A 20,571-nucleotide genomic window follows, 5' to 3' on the forward strand; every position below is an offset into this window, starting at 1 on the left:
AACTGTCGCCCTTCCATGACTAGGACTAGGAGTCAGAGCCAAAGGGCTGAGCTCTGTTCCACAAACTACCCTACAACCTACATCTTTGCTCCCAGGAAATGGGAAGTGATTACATCAGTTCTTTCTTTATGCGTAGAAAGGTTTCTGAAAGGAGAAGTCATGCGTGGCTGCAGAATGCCTGGAACATGGCTAAAAACAGCCAAATAAAGTTTGTGGGTGACCAGACAACTGAATGCAGATGGCCCAGCCTGGAGGAAGACGGTTGTCAGTCCTTATGTGGGCTGGGCTGCATGGCAGGGCTCTGACCTTGCTGGGAGGTGCCCCATGGTCACCATGGCCCAGGATGCTGCTTACCAACAGTCACACTGCAGTCTGCCCCCATCCCACCTGATGAGCACCTGCAGTATGAGACGTCCGCAGGGAGCAGAGGTGCTAGATAAAGAGAGGACATGACAACCGAATACAACAGGTGCATCTAGACCGGCTCCTGGCTTGGGAAAACCAGCTTCAAGGGATATTTCAGACACAGGCAGGGAACTTTACAAGGTAGATGAGATGATCAGTTACTGAGATGACAAGTTAAAGAGCCGCTGGCTGGAAGAAAGCAGGACACTAAGGTCTCCGTGTGTGGGGCACGTCCACGGTACCGAGGAAAAGCTCTGGGAAGTGCTAACAGCACTTGGAAATATCTTCTAATTTTCTTGTTTTTGTTTATCTTATAATTTCTTATAATGCATGTCTTTGCTTTTTATAGCATCAACATTTATTTTAAATATAACCGTAAAAAAGCAAGAAAGTCTATCTGGGACCCTTACATCAGCCTCCCCACTGAGATGGTGTCTCCTTGGAAGCACACTGCTCTGCTAGCAACTCGGGACGACTGTCTCCTGCTCCAGCCCTTGCAGGACCCTTGTGCCTGCAGGGGAGGGGAGTGAGCTCGGGGGTGCTCTGTTTCCCCAAAGGGCACCTTTGCTAGTTCTGGGGAAGCCGGGTTGAAGGGAAGCCAGGTTGAAGGGGAGGGAGGTTATGAGAGCGGGTTATGAGAGCAGGCACCAGGAGCCCTGGGCCTGGAGTCCCATCCACTAATCAGCGGGCTCTGGGCGAGCTACGCTCTCTGCCCAGGCCTCCATCTGCACCTGAATCTATGAAAGGAGCCTCTGACCGGTACCTGCTCCGGTGGATTGCTGTCGGGGGTTAAAGAACAAACACGTGAAGTGCTCTGCGCAGTGCCACACACCTCAGTGATGCTCCCCGGATGCTGGCTCAGCACCCATGCCCCGCAGGGAGGAGGGAGGAAGCAGCAGTCCCCCAGGGGAGGAGTGATGGATGGGGGATGGGGGCAGGCAGTCAGGAGGGCTTGCCACCTCGGATTCCTTATCAGAATTCCTGGCTCCCTAAGAAAGGTCTCGAGACTCAGCTATGGCATTTCCTGCTCAGGTGTAAGCAATGGACAGGGAAGGGCGCACCCTCCGGATGCAGTGAATGAAGACGCCCGTGATGACAGTAAGGTATATCCTTCAGCTTACTGGGGCTCTCCCAATGGGGCAGGCCGACTCACCAGTTTTTCCAGCTCAATAATCTTCTTTTCCTGCTGGTGTATTTGCTGATTCTTCATCTCTAACACCTGCTTCAGACTCTTCATGTCTTCTTCCAAGTGCTGATAGGGGGCCAATGCAATCTACAACGGCGGAGAGTAAGAGCTATTTACCAGGGGCCCCAGCAAAAGCTCGGTATTCGCCAGTGCCGTGAACTCAGCTAAATCTAGCCTTCTGTACCAAGCTTCCCCAGAGCTACCGGAGCTCGTGTGAGCCCACTCACAGCCTTCCCTGATAAAAGATGAATGCTCTCTTAACCTCAGGAAACAAACTGAGGGTTGCTAGAGTGGGGGCTGGGGTGGGAGGGATGGGGTGACTGGGTGATAGACACTGGGGAGGGTATGTGCTCTGGTAAACGCTGTGAATGGTGCAAGACTGTTGAATCTCAGATCTGTACCTCTGAAACAAATAATGCAATATATGTTAAGAAAAAAAAAAAGAAGAAGATAGCAGGAGGTGAAGAATGAAGGGGGGGAAATCGGAGGGGGAGGCGAACCATGAGAGACGATGGACTCTGAAAAACAAACTGAGGGTTCTAGAGGGGAGGGGGGTGGGAGGATGGGTTAGCCTGGTGATGGGTATTAAGGGGGGCATGTTCTGCATGGAGCACTGGGTGTTATGCACAAACAATGAATCATGGAACACTACATCAAAAACTAATGATGTAATGTATGGTGATTAACATAACAATAAAAAATTTAAAAAAAAAAGAAAGGAAAAAAAAAAGATGAATGCTCACGGATTTCCCACGGGAAATGCTATGAGAAATCCAGCTCCCTGGGGAACAAGGGAGGTAAGGCCACCATCCACTGAAAATTCTGGATGCTGGGACGGCTGGAAGCGACCAGCCCATCCCCAAAAGGGAGCTCATGGGGTAAAAAGAGTAAATTCAACACTGGCTTTTAACATTGACCCAGACTACTTGATTCAACAGACAAGTTGGGATTTACAGGTCTCCCCTGTGCCCATGCAGAGTTGGGGTGGGGGGCCATCCTTGCATGGGAAATGAGCAAAGTGGTTTAAAAAGCACATAGAAGGCACTTTAGAAAAAGAAATTCTACAGTAAGGTTGCCAGATGTAACAACAACAACAACAAAATATAGGACATTGAGTTAAGAATTCCAGATAAACCACCTTTTAAGTATAAGTATTACATGGGATATACTTACACTAAAAAATTCACTTATTTAGAATTCAAATGGAACTGGGTGTCCTATATTTTATCTGGCGACCCTCTATCAGTGGGAAGGAATTTTGCCTGCTTTTCTGGAAAACACTGCCCTCACCCTACTAAGGCAGGCACTGAGGGGTGCCTCCCATGCCAGCCTAACCGAAGCCGGGGGAGAACGGAGTGGAAGGGCAGGTCCTGGCCGGGGTGGAGAGCTCAGGGACAGTGGCTGGTGGGGGGGCAGTGGGCCACTGGCACTGATAACATGTCGCTGGAGAAACCCACAGCTGTCCTGTGTGTCAGGAGAGAGGTGCTGACAGGGACATGTCCTGGCTAGCCATCACGGCGGCAGCGGATCCACACAGAGGTCCTGAGGTACCCCTGAGGTGACTCCCAGGGTGAGGCCCTGGTGGGGCCGCCGGGCCTGGGGAGCAGGACTACCTCCAGCTGCTCTTCGGTGTTCTTCCGCAGAGCCTCCTCAAAGCGTCTGGCTCGGTCCCGCAGACACTGGCTCTGGAAGGTCAGCGTGTCCACCTGGTCCTGCAAAGAATGACAAGAAGCCCAGCTCGTTCCACTGCAGACACGACTTTAGGAAGAACAATATATCCATCTCAAAGAACTGTCCTCATTTATAAACCATCGAACCATCCTTGACTTCCCTCTCTGTCTGAGACCCCTCCTTCTACCACCAAACACACTAATTTTGAGGCCAAGGATCAAGTCCTACCAATTCCACCTGCTTAATGTCCCCGGAGTCCACGAACTCTCTTGGTCCCTCTCCCTCTACCTGAAGTTTAGCCCCGCTGCTGGTCTTTCCTGGACCTGGGTTATAACTCCTCTGCCTTCACGCTGGAGTCAGGGGGAGCCTCCTAAAGTGCAAACCTGAACCCGTCACCCCCTCCATGTAAAACCCCACTGGCATCAAGATGAAGTGCATACTTTACACAGTGTTGACGTAGCTCCTGATCAGCCTCTCTTGTCTCCCAGCTCAGTTCTCACTGCACAACCCACCCCCTCCCCAACACCTTACATCCGGCTCTCCCACAAGCACTGCTCCACTGGCCAGCTCCCTCGCCTTCTCCGCTCACTTCTGGCCTCCCCTCGGCCTTTCCGGGCCTCAAGGCTGGACTGCATGTCCCTGGCATGAGCTGCCATGGGAGCTGAGTCTTTTCTCCCGTGTAGACCCTCTGCCCAGCTAGACCAGTGCTGCTGCTACAGCAGCTCTCTGTGTGCAGGCTGAGAAGATGATGGTATGTCCGAGGAGGAACCATTTCCTGCCCCTTCCCTGGCTGCCAGGGCAGGTGCAACTGCCCCCAACCTCCCTTGCAACCCCAGCAATGCCTGATCACTGCAGGCGAGCGAAGGACGCCGGGCAGTGGCTTTCTCTCGATGCTCAAGCACAGTGAGAGACGGTGCCTCATTCGCGCAGAGTATCCCAAAGTTCTCCGCCCCGTGACACCATTTCAGTGACATTAAAATGAAGGGACTAGGGTCTCCCCAGGAACTCTTCTCCCTCGTATTAAGAGCGAGGTGTTGTAAATTATGTAATCCCACATAAGGACACTGTCATGTAGAAGTGCTGGCTTGGCCGCTTTCTCCATCTCGCCAGAGGACCCTGGTTTGCAAACCATCTTTGGCAGGTTCCTTTTCCTCTTTTTTTTTTTTTTTTTTTTGTTTCCGGTTAATTCCAATTTCATTTTTAAGGAAAAAAAAAAAAAGCCCCCCCCCAGTGCCATTAAATGCAAGTGCTGGTGCGTTAGGGCGGTAGAGTTGGCACGCACAGGAGCCGGGGAATGTAAATCCCAGCCCAGGGCGACCCCGGCCGGGGTCCAGCACAGTCGCTGTGCGGTGCAGTCTCCTTCTAGAACGTGACTACACGAAAGCCTGTACTGCTACGTGGCGCCTATGCCAAACTCGTCCTCGCTGTCAGAGGAGGCATTTCTTTCAAGTCTCTCCTCCTCCATTGAAAAGCAAAACAATGGAAGATGTATCAGGCAAATACCACCTGGGATGGATCTAAAATGTCAAACTGTTCTTTTTCTGCCTTATTCACCATTACTCGAAACAGATCCATAGGCACACAACCGTGCCACAGCAATCAGACAGAACAGACTGTTTTTCAACTTGGGTTGGCTCCTTTGAGTCAAGCTGAGAGGCAGAAAAGCCCAGCTGGTGATCCGGCACAGCACGGGCCACTCAGGAATTAACCAATGGCGTGACAAAAGTGGTGGTAAGTGTTAACAGTGCTTGAAACTATTATCATAGCCCACAGCCGCTACTTATCAGCATCTACCATGAGCCAACCTAGTGCTATGCGCTTTACATCCATTATTTCCCTTAATCTGCTCACACCTTGGGGAAGGTATTCTCAGTCGCCCCCATTTTACAGATGAGTAAAGTAAAGTTTACAGAGCTTATGTAACTGTCCATGACTTCAAAGCTAGTAAGAGGAGGTACACTGGGGATTTAAACTCAAAGCTCACATCTCTCTCTTGTCCCCAGACCTGTTTCTCTAGCTACCCAGTAGCCCAGAAAGTTCGGCTTAAGCAATTCCATCCCCTTTGTACCAAATAATCTCCAGCCCCAATGAATTCTGACCACGGAGAGTTACAACTAAACTATGTACAATTCATGTCAGTTTAATGTTAGTGGCAAAGTGAAGACTCATATATGAAATAAAACTCTCACTTCTTTTGGTTTTGGACCGGAAGGGGTTTTTGTTACATCACGGTATGGTCCTGGTTTGTGTTCCTGAGGGGGAGTGCATCTGATGGTGTGGGATGGGGGGCACTCGAGGGCAGTTTGGGGTTAATGTGCTGAGGCTAAGCCACATGAGGACTGCACAAGCATTCTGCAGGGACGTCGAGGGACCGATGGATCGGGGCGGGGGGTGGGGGTGGGAGGGGCTGGCTCACAGCAGGTGGTTGCCCATTTTAAAACTTCCGAATAGTACATTCCATAGTGGTGACACTGGCTGTCTCCAAAATCCTGGATTCGTTTCGTGGCGGGCAGGCTCTGTACAATGAACACTGCCAGAGAAAGGACACCATCAAAGAAGCAAAAATTTCACCTTTGTATTACAGTTTTAGTCCTCACCTTTCACAATTTCCAGTGAGTATTCCTAATATTTAACAAAGAATCTTGTTATGATTGAGGCAGCCTTAGTCGGGAATGGAAGCAGGGCCACCGACCTCACCCTTGCTTCCCAGGCGGCTCCACCCTGAGGCTGGGGGTGGCCTGGGTCTCTAGAGGGCAGGAGGGAGATGCACGTGATTGGGGAGACCCGTCATTCTTCCCGAGGTCAGAAGGAAGCCAGGCAGCTCCTTGGCCTCTGAGACCCACGTTTTCTGCAGGTTGGCAGTGGAAGGCAAAGAAGGTTCTTTTCATCTCATTCACCTCCAGGTGATTAAAGTCCCTTTTATAATTCCCACAACATGTCCTATGACATCTGTCCGTTACGACCCTTTTATTCCCCCTGCCTAGAATGTTCTCCTCAAGTCCTCCCTTTCCTTCAGACACAGCTCAGGTACCCCTCTGACCATGGCAAGTGGGGAACAGTGCCTCGGAACTCCTGTGTGCTCACTAATGGTATTATTCACTGGGTGTAAGTACATGTTACCTTGTGTCTTGTCTGTCACTGCTTAGGTCACAGCTGTCTGAGCGGACAGTAACTTCCCAAAGGGCAGGGAGCATGTCCCATTTACCTCTATATTCCAGTGCTTAGTACAGGAACCAGTACACAGTAGGTGCTGGATAAACATCTGCAAACAGGCGAAACGATGCTGCCATTATTTTGATATCAGAGTTAAGAGAATGAATATTAACCTGTAATGACAGCCGCAGCTTTTCAAAATTTTCTTCCAATTCTTTCTTTTCAAGCTCATGGGTAGACATCAGTTCTGGAGAGAAGAGATCAAAGAGTCAAGTTAGTCTTTTGAAAAGGATCAGACAAGACTCTGCCAGACTTAGGATGTAGGTGAATAAGGGACACTGGTAAATAGCAGACCGAAGCCTCAAGAGACTTTTCCATCCTTCGAAATTATACGTAGTGCTATTTAGAAGACAGCGAAAGAAAGAGGAAGGGAATAGGACAAAGAAGGAAAAAGAGGGAAAGAGAAAAGAAATGAGGGAGGGAAACAGACACAACACAATCGTGTAGGGGCAGCTGGGTGGCTCAGTCGGTTAAGCGTCTGACTCTTGATTTCAGCTCCGGTCATGATCTCAGAGTCGTGGGATCAAGCCTCATGTTGGGCTTTGTGCTGAGTGTGGAGCCTGCTTAAAATTCTCTCAACCTCTGCTCCTTCCCCACTCCCTCTCTCTAAAAAAGTAAATTAAAAAAACAAACCCACAGTCGTGCTTGGGAGCACATGCACACACGCACATGCAAACACACACACACTCGTTCCTACAACCTGCTCGACCACACTCTGGCCTAGTTGGATTCTCCACAATACTCATCGATTCTCCAAGTTTTCCTCATGGTCGAACAGCTGGGTCATCAATGTTAAATCACTCTCCTTTCCACCACTAAGCAGCAGTCTGGGGCTGAAGAAGGTGGCCTTCCAAGGAGAGTGTTGCTGTTAGCAGCCATCCTGTCAGCCTGGGCTTGCTGGGGAATGGATGTGTGAAGGGGGCCAGGGCTGTGTCTGCAAGGACACCTTGGTGGCCTCTGGGCCACACTTTGGAAACCACAGATCTCAAGATTTGCTTGATCAAAGAAATGATATTAAGACACTCGGACAGAAGGAAGGACTAATTGGACTGGTTCCTCTTAGAGAGTCTGGAACAATTCTATTCTGTGAAAAGTGTCATTCCAGTAATAATTTGCAAGTTAGGCAGAAAGAGATGTCATGTAAGAGTTATTAGTGAATGGATTCTATTTTCCTCCAGATGGAAAGAGTCTTATTAGCTGGGTGAAGCGCATCTCATTCTGGCTACACAAGCAATTTGTTTTCATGTTATAACTGCAGGGAGGAAAGGTCCCATTAATCAGCCAGGATTGCATGCTTAGAACAGGAGACCACTGGAGGCCAGCAATTATCATTCTGGCTGGCATGAGCTGCAATTAGGAAAGACTTTGTGGTTTCCACTGACCCAAATCTTTCAAGTAATGACAGCGAAAGTCTCTAAGAAATCCAGTTGTTTATAGATGAAATTTACATTTGGGGAAAAAAGAAGTTTGTGCTGATTTCATTGATATAAAGCTATGTAGGCTTCTGGTCTACCTGGCTCTGTCTACATGATTAGTTTTAATAGTCATTGAAAGCATCGCCCTGACCATAGTAATAAATTTTTTACCTAACATTAAATACACCTACATTGCTATGACATTTATATATAATTCAAATGCCTTGGATGTGGTATCTAAGTGAGATTCATTCATCAGAAAAATCTACCTGGTCTATTTTTATGAAAATGCAAAAGCAAAAGGCAACACCATGGCTCATTGCACTATTTCCATTCATATTCCCTTTCCAGAGACCATTTTCCTACAGTGCAGTGACGGATTTTAGAACACTTGCAGATGATCCCAAAAACCCAAGATAAAAGTTAGTACCTATTCTGGAGATGGTATAAACCATTGCTAGTATCTATATACCCATAATGAATTTCATTATTTTAAGGTCATGACACTCTGTCCCATGCTTAATACTGTGCTCTAAGACAGTGGTTCTCAAATTTTGCTGCATGTTAGAATCACCCGGAGAGCTTTAAAAAATCCTGATGCCTAGGCTGCACCCCAAAGCAATTAAATTAGAATCTCTGCAGTGGGATCTACACCTAAGTGTTAAAAAAAAAAAAAAAATCCCCAGGTGGTTCTAATGTGCAGCCAAGGGTGGCAATTGGTACTCTAAGTGGGAGACATGCTCTCAGGACACAGATAATACATTTAAGTAGTTCTCAGGGAAGTACTCTTCCTTGACTCCAGCTTGGACTTCTTCATGTACTAATAAGTCCCAGAGGTGGTGGGGCTGGTGCTTGAGGGAAGCAAAACATGAGTATTGGTTGTTGCACAGCAGATTTTGTTGTTTACAAAGAACATTTTTAAAATAATTTTTAAGAAATCTGATATTGGGGCGCCTGGGTGGCTCAGTCGGTTAAAGCAACTGACTCTTGATTTTGGCTCAGGTCGTGATCTCAGAGTTGTGAGATAAAACCCTATGTCGGGCTCTGTGCTCAGCATGGAGTCTGCTTGAGATTCTCTCTCCCTCTCCCTCTGTCCCTTCCACTCATGGTCTCTCTCTAAAATAAATAAATGCATCTTAAAAAAAACCTCTGATGTTAACTTCCAAATTCTTAAAATTCGTTAATCTATTTATTAAATTCTATTCCTTTTAATATGCTTAAACAACCAGTTAACTAGGGAAAAAAAGTGAGGTAGGGAGAGAAATTGAAAAATAAATCATATATACTAATGGAAATGCATGTCAAAAGTGTAAAAAAGCTTCTTTCACAAAGTAAAAATCTTAGTAGTACTTGGTAAATGTTGTGTTGTTACGACTCACAAAAAAACCTCTATGTATTGAAAGATAATTCAAAGTTACAAAAAAATGTAAAAAGAAAGATTTGGAGCTCTGCGTAGCCCACGGGGAATGTGGTGTCTGAGTATGAGATGTGGAGACCCAGATCCAGCTGGACGCTGCTGTGGCCCTGAACGCGCCATAAATGTGGGGAAAGTGTACCTACCTTGGGGTCGCCATTTTGTTTTAAAAGGCAACAAGACAAGGTAAAGCCCAGGATTTCCAGGCCTACTTTGGAAGAGTGGTTCTCCAGCTTTGAGACCCCTCAGAATGACCTCAGGAACTGTGAACAATTATGATGCGCAGAACGCACCCCACAGCAGCTACATGGGATCGCCGGGTGGGACCTGGGCTGGTGTCCGTCCCCTGGCACAGCTCCCCAGGGTTCTCATATCCGGGCAAGTTTCAGGGTAAATGTTTCTGAGGAAAAATGTAATTACCTGGATGGATCCTGGATCTTTTCTCTCTTCTTTCCATAGGAAGCAACACAAAAGACACACCAGGACAGAGAGGAGGGGAAAACGGAAAGAGGAGCAAGAGAGGAAGGGCGGCAGCACAGGTTTGGCTCGCACGGCCCACCCCGAATGGCCGAATGGCTGCACACGTCAGGGCTGGTAGCTACCTTGGACTTTGTGGTGATGGTCATCCTGCAGGATCGCGATGGCTACCGTGTGGTTATTTTCCATCTCTAGGAGAGCAGCCTCATGGCTGGCCGTGAGATCTTCTACCTGAAGGAGGCCACAGCTATGGTTACACACAGAGATGGGGGAATGGGTGGCAGGAGTGTCCTCGCTGCTTGGAGAACACAGGTGGAATTCAACCAGTAGAAATGTCTGTGGCCAAAACGTCAAGGACAAGCCATTCTGCTGAGAGGACAGCCGTCTCGGCCTTGCGCCAAGGCAGGGGAGCCAGGATCTGGCGATGTTGTGGCAGCCCCTGAGTCAGGGGGAGGTCACAGGGAAGTCACCACCCTAGCCCAGCTGCCTGTAGAAGGCTGACAGCTCCTGGTGGGGGACAGCTGCCTGAGCCACCTCCTCACTGCCCAGGGCCTGGTTTCCGGCCCGTCCCTTCCCACTCCCATTCCTTCTCCTGCCCCAATCACTGAGACAATGGTGGACAAGGAAAAGAAGAGGGCCCTCTACTGGATGATCGGCTCTCTGTTGCCCCATGGCAGGTGGGAGCATCAGTACACAAGACAAACAGAGGGAACTAACCTTTATTAAGCCACCTGCTATTGGTTCCTGCACTTAACTCTCACAGCAACATCACGAAGTAGGTATTTTTATGCCCATTTTACAGATAAGGAGACCGAGACTTAGAAGGGTTTGAAATGTTTTGCCAAGGACTCGTAAATGGCAGAGCTGGTAGTCGGCTTAGGCCTGTCTAACTCCACTGGTGAAACTCTCTCAAACTCACCGTTGTTGCCTGCCCCAGCAAGACCACAACCAATGCCTCAAGAGGCTCTCCCCAGCGCCAGGACAGGCCGGCAGATCTGTGTGCGCTCAGCGCGTCTGCTTCACCATAACCTTGACCTCCAGGTTGCAATTTGGACTCCCCCCGTCCCTGGCAACGTGGAGCTACTCCCGTTTCTCTGGCTGAAGGCACATTTCCAGAATGTAATCACAGGTAGTGCGGCTGGTCCAGGATTTTTATTTCCACCCTTCCTGATCTCTGCAAACCGCCCCACCCCCCAATATGTTTACTGTTTTTGTTATTGTTGTGGCTGCTGCTTTAACCTTGAATGGATGACTTTTAGGAGTAATTTCAAAACACCACCTCTCCCCATGGTAGCAAACCAGAACAGTGTTTTTCCAAATTCTTTGTCAGTGAACCGTTGTTAAAAAATACCACCGTACCTTGCGTTGAGCATGGACCCACTCACACACAAAACCGAAGTTCCATAAGACAACCCTTTCCCTTCCTCCTTGAAATAACCTGGTTTTAAAATTTCTATCTTACTTTGTTTTTCAAAATGCCAGTTGCAAACCACTAAATTTATTTCATGACCTACTAGTGTATCAAAACCTGGCATTTGAGAAACACTGAACCAGGAAATGGGCTCGGGGCCTGAAGCTCTTTGATGGACCAGGTAAGAACACACTGCTTCTAGCAGGTAATATTCAGCCATCTCTTAGAGTCCCTCCTTTTTCTGGGGATAATTCACAGGCTGACCTTTGATTTGAAGGGAGGAAGGGCTCTCCACAAGAAAGGAAGCCCACTTGCGAAGTGGATGCATCTGAGTATTTTTTATTTTAAAATGGGATGGATTCCCATTCTGGATAGTGTGATTGCGTGGGATAATTTGTCTGACTCCTCTCTCCTATGGAAAATGAGAACTTCATCCATTAAAAAAGAAGTATCTCTGGCAAAACCAACAATTGAACTCCACCGTGTTAGGAAAGCTGCATGATAAAATGCAAACGGACATGGTATGCAATGATTCACTTTTATTTACTGGTCATTCTTGATTAAACAATATTTTACTTAAGGCTCAGAGCTATGAGTGCACTCAGCAGAAAGGCTAATTACCACAGTATCTAATTGTCCAAATCCTGTTTATATGAGGTTTTTATGGCATCTTTGTCCAGAGTCTTTTAGTCTCTTGGAAAAATAAATCACTGACTTAAAAAAATGGAAATATCTTTTCTTTCTGCTTTATTACTGATGTCAGTTAAGCCCATAGCACACTGTAGAAACAAGTACCCACACATTATCTGGAGTTACATTACCCAGTTCAGAAAAAAGAAAAATCTTTCATCAGTCTTTGGTATGATTCTAATTTATTGGGCTTTTATACAAATTGCCATGGGTAGTTTCAGGAAAGACAGATGAACGGAAGGGCTAGGTTCCAGAAAAGTCCCACACGTCTCTGGAGCTGGATAGGCCCTGATTGGTCAATGCTACACTATGTTTGTGGCTAAACATACGCCCTTCTGGTTTGTTGGAAGGCAGGTCTTTGACTTACCGGTGATAACATACCGCCCCCAATACATTAAGGGTGACGTAAGGGCATGATCTCTCTGTTATGGCCTCTCAGAGGTGCTTTTATGAATTGTAATACCACGTCCCTAACTCTGAAAGGCCATATGCAAAGAGTGGAGTGCCCAGTACATTTCGAAGGAAACCAGAGAGAGTCAATGAGCCAAAATTTGGGCACAATAATCCTAACTCTTCGGTAATTTAGTAATTTCAGTAATTTCTATACATCTTTATGGTTTTTAAGGAATACGAGGAAAGGGCTGTCCACTCTTGGCATCCTCTCTGTTGTCATGGTATTAATCCCCACAACATCTGCCATGGTTCCTGGCTTATTTCTGGAGCGCGGGCTCGCCCTCCGAAGCAGCCAGTAAGGGCTCTCAGCCTAAGGAGACTGGAAACCTTCTGAAGAGGAGATTCAGACAAGGTGAACGAAGGGAAACGCAAGGTCATTTTGTGCACAGATCACCCAGAGACAAAAGGCAGTAAACTCTATCGGGCTGAATTACAGCAGACAAAGGCTTGGAAAAACCACCCTCAGGGGGGTGAGAATACAGCTGTGGGGCCTGCCTCACTCAGCCATTTGCAAAATACAGTTGTTTGAGGCTTTGGCAATTCACTTTGAGAAGACGGACCTTTAGAATGAAGAAGCCTGCGCTTCGTGTCGTCTCGGTTTCACTCATTAAACCCAAACCAGATTAAACTCCCACTTACCGCCACCCCAGACTCTGTATTCATATGTGATCAGACAGAGGGAGCCGGCCCATGTTTACTCTCCCCAGGGCTCTCTCGACGTTCCTTTCCAGGTAACGACGAGACCCTCCTTGCCTTCCGTCCCTGGCACAGCATCCTGGGCGCTGACTCGAGCAGGCTGCCAGCCGTGCCACAGCGCCCAGTGCGATTTCCTCGCGTCCGGGTCGCGCCTCTGCCCCTTCTCCAGCCCAGCGCGTGGGCAGCTGTGCATGGAAGGCCCTATCTTCCCTGGGCCGCCTCCCCCCAGCGTGCGGGGGCTCTGGTGCTGCAAGACACTGGGCCCCCGGGGACCTCATTCTGTTTGATTAGGGGGAGTGTAGCACGCATGACCAAAGAGACCTAATGCAAGATGATGGACAAAGTGGCCTCTGATTACCCGTGGGGATGCTGAGCCTGCCAGCTAGTCTAAAAGGATCATTTCTCCAGGAAAGGGGAGAAAGTATGTCCTGGATGTGAGACAAGGCCGGTGGAAACTCCAAAGGACCAGCACGGCCGCTCCTCAACAAAGGCTCTGCTCAGACTTTATTGAGCGGAATCCATAATGCATCTAGGAACCAGTGGCCCCTGGAAGAGGGTGACTTCAGGGCCAGGTCAGGGAGTAAGACAAACTGCCAAAGGGTCTGGGAGCAATGGGGTCAAAGATCACAAATCTGGTCACTGGATACCAGGCTCTGTGGCTAAGTATCCTTGGGGACCAGCCCCAGGCAGCCCAGAAGGGAGGGCTGCAAGCTGGACAGAGAAGCAACGACGCTTGGGGCTAACAGGGAAAAGCATGGGTGTTTACAGTGAAAATCCGTTCTATGTGCTTCGAGAAAGGGAAGCTCTGGTAATCTGGCTTCTATTAATGTGTAGCAAGCTATAGAATGAGAGCTGATTTTAATGAAACACCTTTTAGTCATACTTTTAAAATCAAAGTCCTACCATACCTTGGAGGTCACTGAGGAAAGCCAAGAGGCAAGACCATGCCCCCTGCTCGTGCCCCTAACCAGAGACTGCAGGACGGGGCCCTGCCCGTGCCAGGATACCTGCAGTGCCGGGCCCTGGGGCTTTTACGGACCACCAATGCTGGCCCCCCCTCAGCAATTCTGATTCAATTCATGTGGGGTGAAGACGAGGAGCGGTGTTTTGTCAGAGGTTCCCCTAAGTGATTCCCAGGTGTAGGCAGAGAGAGACAGTCTTTGCCCCTCCAGGCGAGCGAATGCCTGGATTTGTCCTACGGGAGATGCTGCAGTGAACTCAGAGGTCAGCCTGCCCTAGCAGTGAGTTCCCAAGTTGAGTTAAAGCCCCCGAAAATCCTGCATGTCGAAACTGACGCGGCCTCCCCATTGCCAGCCGTGGGGCGCTGGGGCATGAGGAGAAGCCAGACTGGTTAACTTGATTTTTAAGGCTCCAGGAGCACAGAGATGCTCCTACTTGTGGAGTTAGCATTGCCAAATGCAATTGTCCCTGATAAGGGAGACCCACCGAGTGTGGAGATTCCCGCGTGGGTAACTCACACCACAGACCATCCAAATCTCCATGGCAGTCATGCACTTGACCAACAGGCATTTATTCTGTCTGCAAATTGGGATGCTGGACTGAGGTACATTTCATCTTCCTCCCCACTGCCTGCATGCTCTCTGCTGGAGAAGGGAAGGGTCAGGATAGCAGCAGAACAATTCATAGATTTAAATCACGATCCTCCACCCCCGCCCCCAAACCAATGGGTTTCCATAGGTAAGGCTTACCCACATATGAAGTCTTCAGAAGCTACTTCCATCATAAAGCTTTCCCCTTTCCTTATAGCTAGAAGTAATCTAAATTCCTAAACATGTCCTCTGTACTTCTCACCCAGTATTACAGTTTCTGGGGTACCTGTCTCAGAACTTTCCCCCATCTCTAACCTGGGCTATGACACAAGCAAGTCCGCACGTTCTGTATCTTGGTATCGCTCCCAGTTGCCTGCCATAATGCCTTGCGTGCGGTGGCATTCGCTAAATATTCTTTGCACGGATGAATGAATAAATGAATCACTAGCTATTATGAAGGACTGAGAAGAACAGAACTCAGAGCCTTCCTAAGACAGAGCACTTCTTAAATATACATGGGTGGCTTATGTGACTCCTTCTCAAGGGGAAAGGCTGGGGGTCTTGTTTCTTTCCAATCCCTCCCAGTATAAAATCTCTTCCGGGCTGCTGTCCCAGCTCAGAGGCCAGGCGAGAGCCCATCTCCCAGCGTGTGTGCCTGCCCCGGCGAAGCCCCATCAGGCCCCCAGTGGTGTTGCACCAGTGGACGGGCCCCGCTCAGCTGTGGCTTCAGCTCTCTGGTTCCCATACACTGCACCCCGACAGGAGCTTTTGCTCGGAGGGCTCCCTCAAAGCACCTTCTCCTGCTGGTGACCACCTCCCTGCCTCTTGGCATCTTCTCAACCAACCTGGAACTTCAGATCAGAAATCTTCTTTTAGTGAATGTAGGGGGAAACATGTTCTGTGTAAAACTGGGAGTGAACAGCCCAGGGATACAGAGGCACAGAACAAGTTGGTCTCTGCACGCATTTGAGATGTATCGAGGGGCCAGGAAATCGGGAAGGCTGTGGAGAGCAACAGGTGCAAATGTCTACTCATGGGAGCTCTGCTCTGCAAGCTTAGGAGGCAAGATGCTGGGGCTCAGTTTCTAATCTTAGCAGCAGCAGGTAACTCTAGCTGCCAGCTATTCTGTTTCCTGGTCTCGGGGTCTAAAGCACCTCAAGCAGGCAGGCGTGTCTGGTTTCCACAGGCCTCTAGAAAAGGAGAATGCTAACCCGAGAAGCCGAATACAGGGCTGTCCAATGGGAGATTTTAAACGACAACAATAGTACTTATTATTACTCTGAAATGACTCTTGTGCCTCCTGCATTCCCAAGCCTCCGGGACTGCCGTCCAGGTTATTTATCTGGAGAGCAGCCCGAATACTCATGCTAATGAAGGGCCACTCAGCGCGCGCCTGAGATTTAAAGAGTACTCTTCACAAATGCAAGTTTACTTTAGGGATGTGAAATCACACACCTGTTAGAAGGCGGGCATCGGGGCATCAGAGCCCTGGGGGCCTGGAAGGAAGAGCAGAGACAGGAGCCGAGCTAGCTCTCACGGAAGCGCAGCTGACCCTCTGTCTCACTGCACAAGCCGCAGTCCCGGAGGGGAGCAGGCTTGGGGGCGCGGCACGACCCCGGGAATCCTCCTCAGTGGCTCCAGGGAGCACTGCCCTCTCTACGAAGACTGTCGGGCTGAGGTTAACCAGAGGAATTCGGTCCTTCATTCAGCAGATGTGTGCCGAGGGCAGGCTCGGCAGTCAGGCACCAGACATCCGGCACGGGTAGACCCGGCCGACAATTCAAACTTCGCACTGGACTGCATGGACCCTGGAGCCAGACTGGGTTCCTCCCCGGCTTTTCCTGGCCCCACCCTGTGAGTTCTGGCAGATTATTTAACCCCTGGGTCTCGGTCTTCTCACCCGTGAGATGGGGGCGATGACGGAACCCATGTCGCAGGGCTGTTGCGAGGATGGATGATTGGTATAGGTAGAGAGTTAAGAGCAGTCCCCAGTGCATCACAAGTGCTAGGTGCGTTTGCTCGTGATTACCACTACCCTCCGAGGAATATACAGATGAGAAACAGGGGACCCGAGTAAAATTTATAGTTCATTCAACAGCGATAAGCGACTAGAGTAGGGACAGGACAGGAAGAGTGTGTAGGTGGTGGGGGAGGGGCTGTAAGTTTAGATAAAGAAAGGCCTCACGGAGAAAGTGACTTTGGAGAAACGTCTGGATGAGACGGAAAGAGGGAGCCATGGAATGTCTAGAGGGAGAGCATTCCAGGCAGAGGGCACAGCAAATACAAAAGCCCCAGGGTGGGAGCGTGCTTGGGAAGAAAGGCACGGGAGGGAGGCCAGGGTGGCTGGGGGGGTTGGGGGGAGAGGAAACAGCAGGAAGAAATGAGGTCAGAGAGTGAACTTGACAGAAGCTCACCTACGGAGCAGGACTTCTTGCTAAAGCAGCGGCGCTGGCACCCCTCCACCTTCCACCTGCGTATCCCAACAGCTGAGACAGGGCGCCGAGGGCGGACTGACCTGCTCCCGGTGCTGACACCGGATCCGCAGCAGCTGGGCGTGGTGCTCCTCCTGCAGGCGCACCATCTCGGCCTCAAACTGCCGCTGCAACCTCTCCTCCAGGTCCTGCAGCTCCGCCCGCTGCTGCCAGCCCAGCCTCCGCACCTCCTCCTCAAACCGCCTCTCCAGGTCCTCCTTCTCCTTTTGCAGTTTCTCGCACTTGGCTGTGTTGAAGGCTGGTGGGGAGGGGGAGAAGAACACCTTTTGAAAAATTGCTTACGAGGCACCAAAAGCTTCGAGCCCGAGCGTCTTTAATACCCACCGGCAGATCACCAAGGTTAACGTAATAACCAGGGCAAGATTCTCCTACTCTTGCTTCTGTAGAGCTTCACAGTTTGCAAAGCGCTTTGCCTTCTACCGCGTTTGGTCCTTACAACAGACCCTGGGTGTTGAGGTCGAGAACGTGAGCCCCAGGGAGCTCGGGTGACTTGCCCAAGGTCCTCCGGTGTGCGGAGAAAAGAGCTGCAAAGGCAGATTTGGGCTTTCTGCCCGCAAGCCCTGTGTTCCTGTACTAGAGCAGGGTTTCTCTGAGTGTCCACGGACCACAGCCATCAAAATACTGGGGGTTGGTTAAAAATGCACGTTCCTAGGCACACCTTGAGTGGGTTAGAGCCCCTGGGGCAGAACTCAGGATGTGCTTTTCACAAGGTCCATGGTGACTCATGTCTATCGAGGTTTGGGACCTGAGCGCACCTGCAAGCTGGAGACAGGATGGGGGGTGGGGTGGGGAGGGAGGACATGTAGATACTGAAGGCTGTTCCCTTGGGGCTGAAATGCCAGGTGGGGCTATCTCAGAGAAAGTGCAGGGGTGACAGAGCTTCACCAACAACCAGGCTTCTCCCCCAGAAGGGCTAACCGCTCAATACCCCCATGCCACCCCGCACAGCCCTGGTACGTTTCCTGTACCATGGGGACTGTGGCCCAGCCTGCTGCCCCCGCCACTGCTCTGCTTAGCGTTTGTGCCTCCCTTGGGCTGCAGGTGGGAGTGACTGCTTCCATTTTAAAGATCGCTGCCTCCACTGCAAACTGCTTTCAAGAAGGAGGAAAAACAGCTTGACAATCTACTATGCTTAGGTCAGATGGAGTGGCTTATACCCAGCACAGGCACGCAGAAAGGCGCACGCACACACCACGCACATTCCGCAAGTGCCCTCTGCTCTGCGCTACAAGCTGGGGAAACATGGTCACCTGCTTTATCATTGAGTGAGTAGGTATAAGTGCTGGGTAAGTGGGATCTACCCCTTGCGGGGCGGGGTGGGGGGGATGATCAGGAATACACACCCAAGGTAAGTGAGATAGCATTTGAAACAGCCTAATCAGAAGTCCCACCCTAAAGAGGCAGCTAATTCAAGGGCTTCTTTGTCATATTTGACTCTAAAAAAGTTCTTTTAATCAGCACTGGGATGTTTAAAAACATTTTTTTCCCCTGGTAAAATGAGTGGTGGATTGGCTGGACACCACACAGGCACGTTGTCCTATGTGAACAGTGTGTAAGCATCTGGCCAGCCCAGCAGCCTCAGACAGACCCCAGTGGCCTTCCTGTTCTCGTGCTTCACCTGGCCCAGTGTCCCAGGTCCTAGCATCGGGTGGAGGATTCCAATGCACAGTCTGGAGAAGTTGTTTGCAGGATCTGCCAATGTAATCAGGGTGAACCCAGGGTGGGATGGTGGGCACTGTCCTCTCCAGGTGTGAGCAATAAGAGGACGTACTATCTTAGAGAATTTAATAGCAATAACCAAACTGACTTTGAAAGCCCTCTGCCTTTTAGTGTTCTCGTGTACCAGCAATTCTGAAAAATGTTAGTGAAAAATAATCCTCCTCAAAAAAGTCTTTTGTTGGCCTAAGTTCTAAACAATTGCTACAATTACTGTTGAGGTTTTTAAAAATAATTTTTGTATTTCATAAAAATCACAGAGAAAACTTGGAAGTATAGTACAAATTATTGTACAAATGACATTTGTCCCCTGAACCATTTGAGAATAAGATGCTGACCTGTTGTCCCACTAACCCTGAATTCCTTAGCGTATATTCCCTGCAAACAAGGACATTCTCCTACATAACGACAATATAATCATTAAGATCAGGACATCAACACTGATCCAATGGTGCCATCCAATGCTCAGACCCATTTAAATTTCACCAATTGTCCCATAATATCCTTTCTAGAAAAAGGATCCAGTTCTGAGTCACAAGTTGCATTTAGCTGTATGGTCTCCTCACTCTCCTTCAGTCTGGGACAGTCCTTGGTCTATTCTTGACTTATGGGACCTTGGCGCTTTTAAAGTCGAAAGGCTATTATTTTGTAGAATGTCTCTCAATTTGGTTTGTCTGATAATTCCTCCTTACTAGATTCGGGTCACGCATGTTTGGCAGAAAATATCACAGAAGCGGCATTGCGCTCTCATTTGAATATTAATCAATAAAAATGAGATTTCTTTTTAAATTGTGTATGTAGTGAGTCAGGCAGATAGTGCTTATTACTGATTATTGCAAGGTTATACGGGAAATGATACACGGTTTGGAGGAGGCAGTAGTACAGATGGTCCATCTAGAGCGTCACATATGCTAGGAATGCCCCTGAATATTGTTGTCACCTCCGCTGCGAGTGAATCTTCTGGGCGAGGTTTACCTAAGGGGCAGATTGCTGGGGGTGCTAACAAGTACTAGCATGAATAACAGACTCAGTCCGAGGCTTTCTGGTGCCTGGTGGTCAGGTCATGGTGGAAAAAGGTTGAGGGTTCTCCCTTACGTCTGATCACTGCAGGCTACCGTCCCTATAAAAAGGACCTGACAGTAACTATCGGCCAAAGGGGCTCAGGTCTGGAAGCAGCAGTGGGAAAATGCTTGCTCCTGGAAGTTCTGGCTCACTGGCTTTATTAGCCTAGCTCTGGCTTTTCCCAAAGACCCTCCAGCCAGGGAAAGTTGGTAGGGGTTTCACCAGGGAATTTAGCTGGTGAAAAAAACTATCAGGATCCACAGACCAGGTAAAAGGTATATATAAAGACAGGATTAATCTGGGGTGACTGGATTTTATTTTATTTTTTAATTTTTTAAAAGATTTTATTTATTTCAGAAAGAGAGAGAGCAAGAGAGCATGAGTGTGTATGTGGGGCGGGGGGAGCAGAGGGAGAGAGAGAAGCAGACTCCCCGCTGAGCTGAGAGCCCGATGTGGGGCTTGATCCCAGGACCCTGAGATCATGACTTGAGCCAAAGGCAGTCACTTAACCGACTGAGCCACCCAGGCACCCCCTGGGGTGACTAGATTTTAATAGCACAGAACAAAAACCATGGAATGTCCATTTAAAAAATAGTGGTTGATGGATTGAGACAAAGTCAAATTGTGGCAAATAGGGGGCGCCTGGGTGGCTCAGTTGGTTCAGCGTCCGGCTCTCAATTTCGGCCCTGGTCATAATCTCAGGGTCCTGAGACTGAGCCC

General features: G+C 49.2%; 1 protein-coding gene across 12 annotated transcripts in view; it reads right to left on the reverse strand.

Annotated features, from left to right (window-relative positions):
- The window catches only part of MTUS2 (microtubule associated scaffold protein 2), a 584,469-nt gene that overhangs the window by 6,464 nt on the left and 557,434 nt on the right, over positions 1 to 20,571 (reverse strand). For all 12 annotated transcript variants that reach the window (XM_078070524.1, XM_078070522.1, XM_078070516.1 and 9 more), the window contains 5 exons: positions 17,097 to 17,311; positions 9,907 to 10,012; positions 6,589 to 6,662; positions 3,205 to 3,303; positions 1,559 to 1,678 (listed from right to left, as the gene is read on the reverse strand). In XM_078070524.1, coding sequence (XP_077926650.1) covers positions 1,559 to 1,678; positions 3,205 to 3,303; positions 6,589 to 6,662; positions 9,907 to 10,012; positions 17,097 to 17,311 — 614 coding nt within the window. The remainder of the gene's footprint in view (positions 1 to 1,558; positions 1,679 to 3,204; positions 3,304 to 6,588; positions 6,663 to 9,906; positions 10,013 to 17,096; positions 17,312 to 20,571) is intronic.

This window comes from Halichoerus grypus, chromosome 4 (genome assembly GCF_964656455.1).
Source record: "Halichoerus grypus chromosome 4, mHalGry1.hap1.1, whole genome shotgun sequence".
In the NCBI taxonomy this organism is placed as follows: domain Eukaryota; kingdom Metazoa; phylum Chordata; class Mammalia; order Carnivora; family Phocidae; genus Halichoerus; species Halichoerus grypus.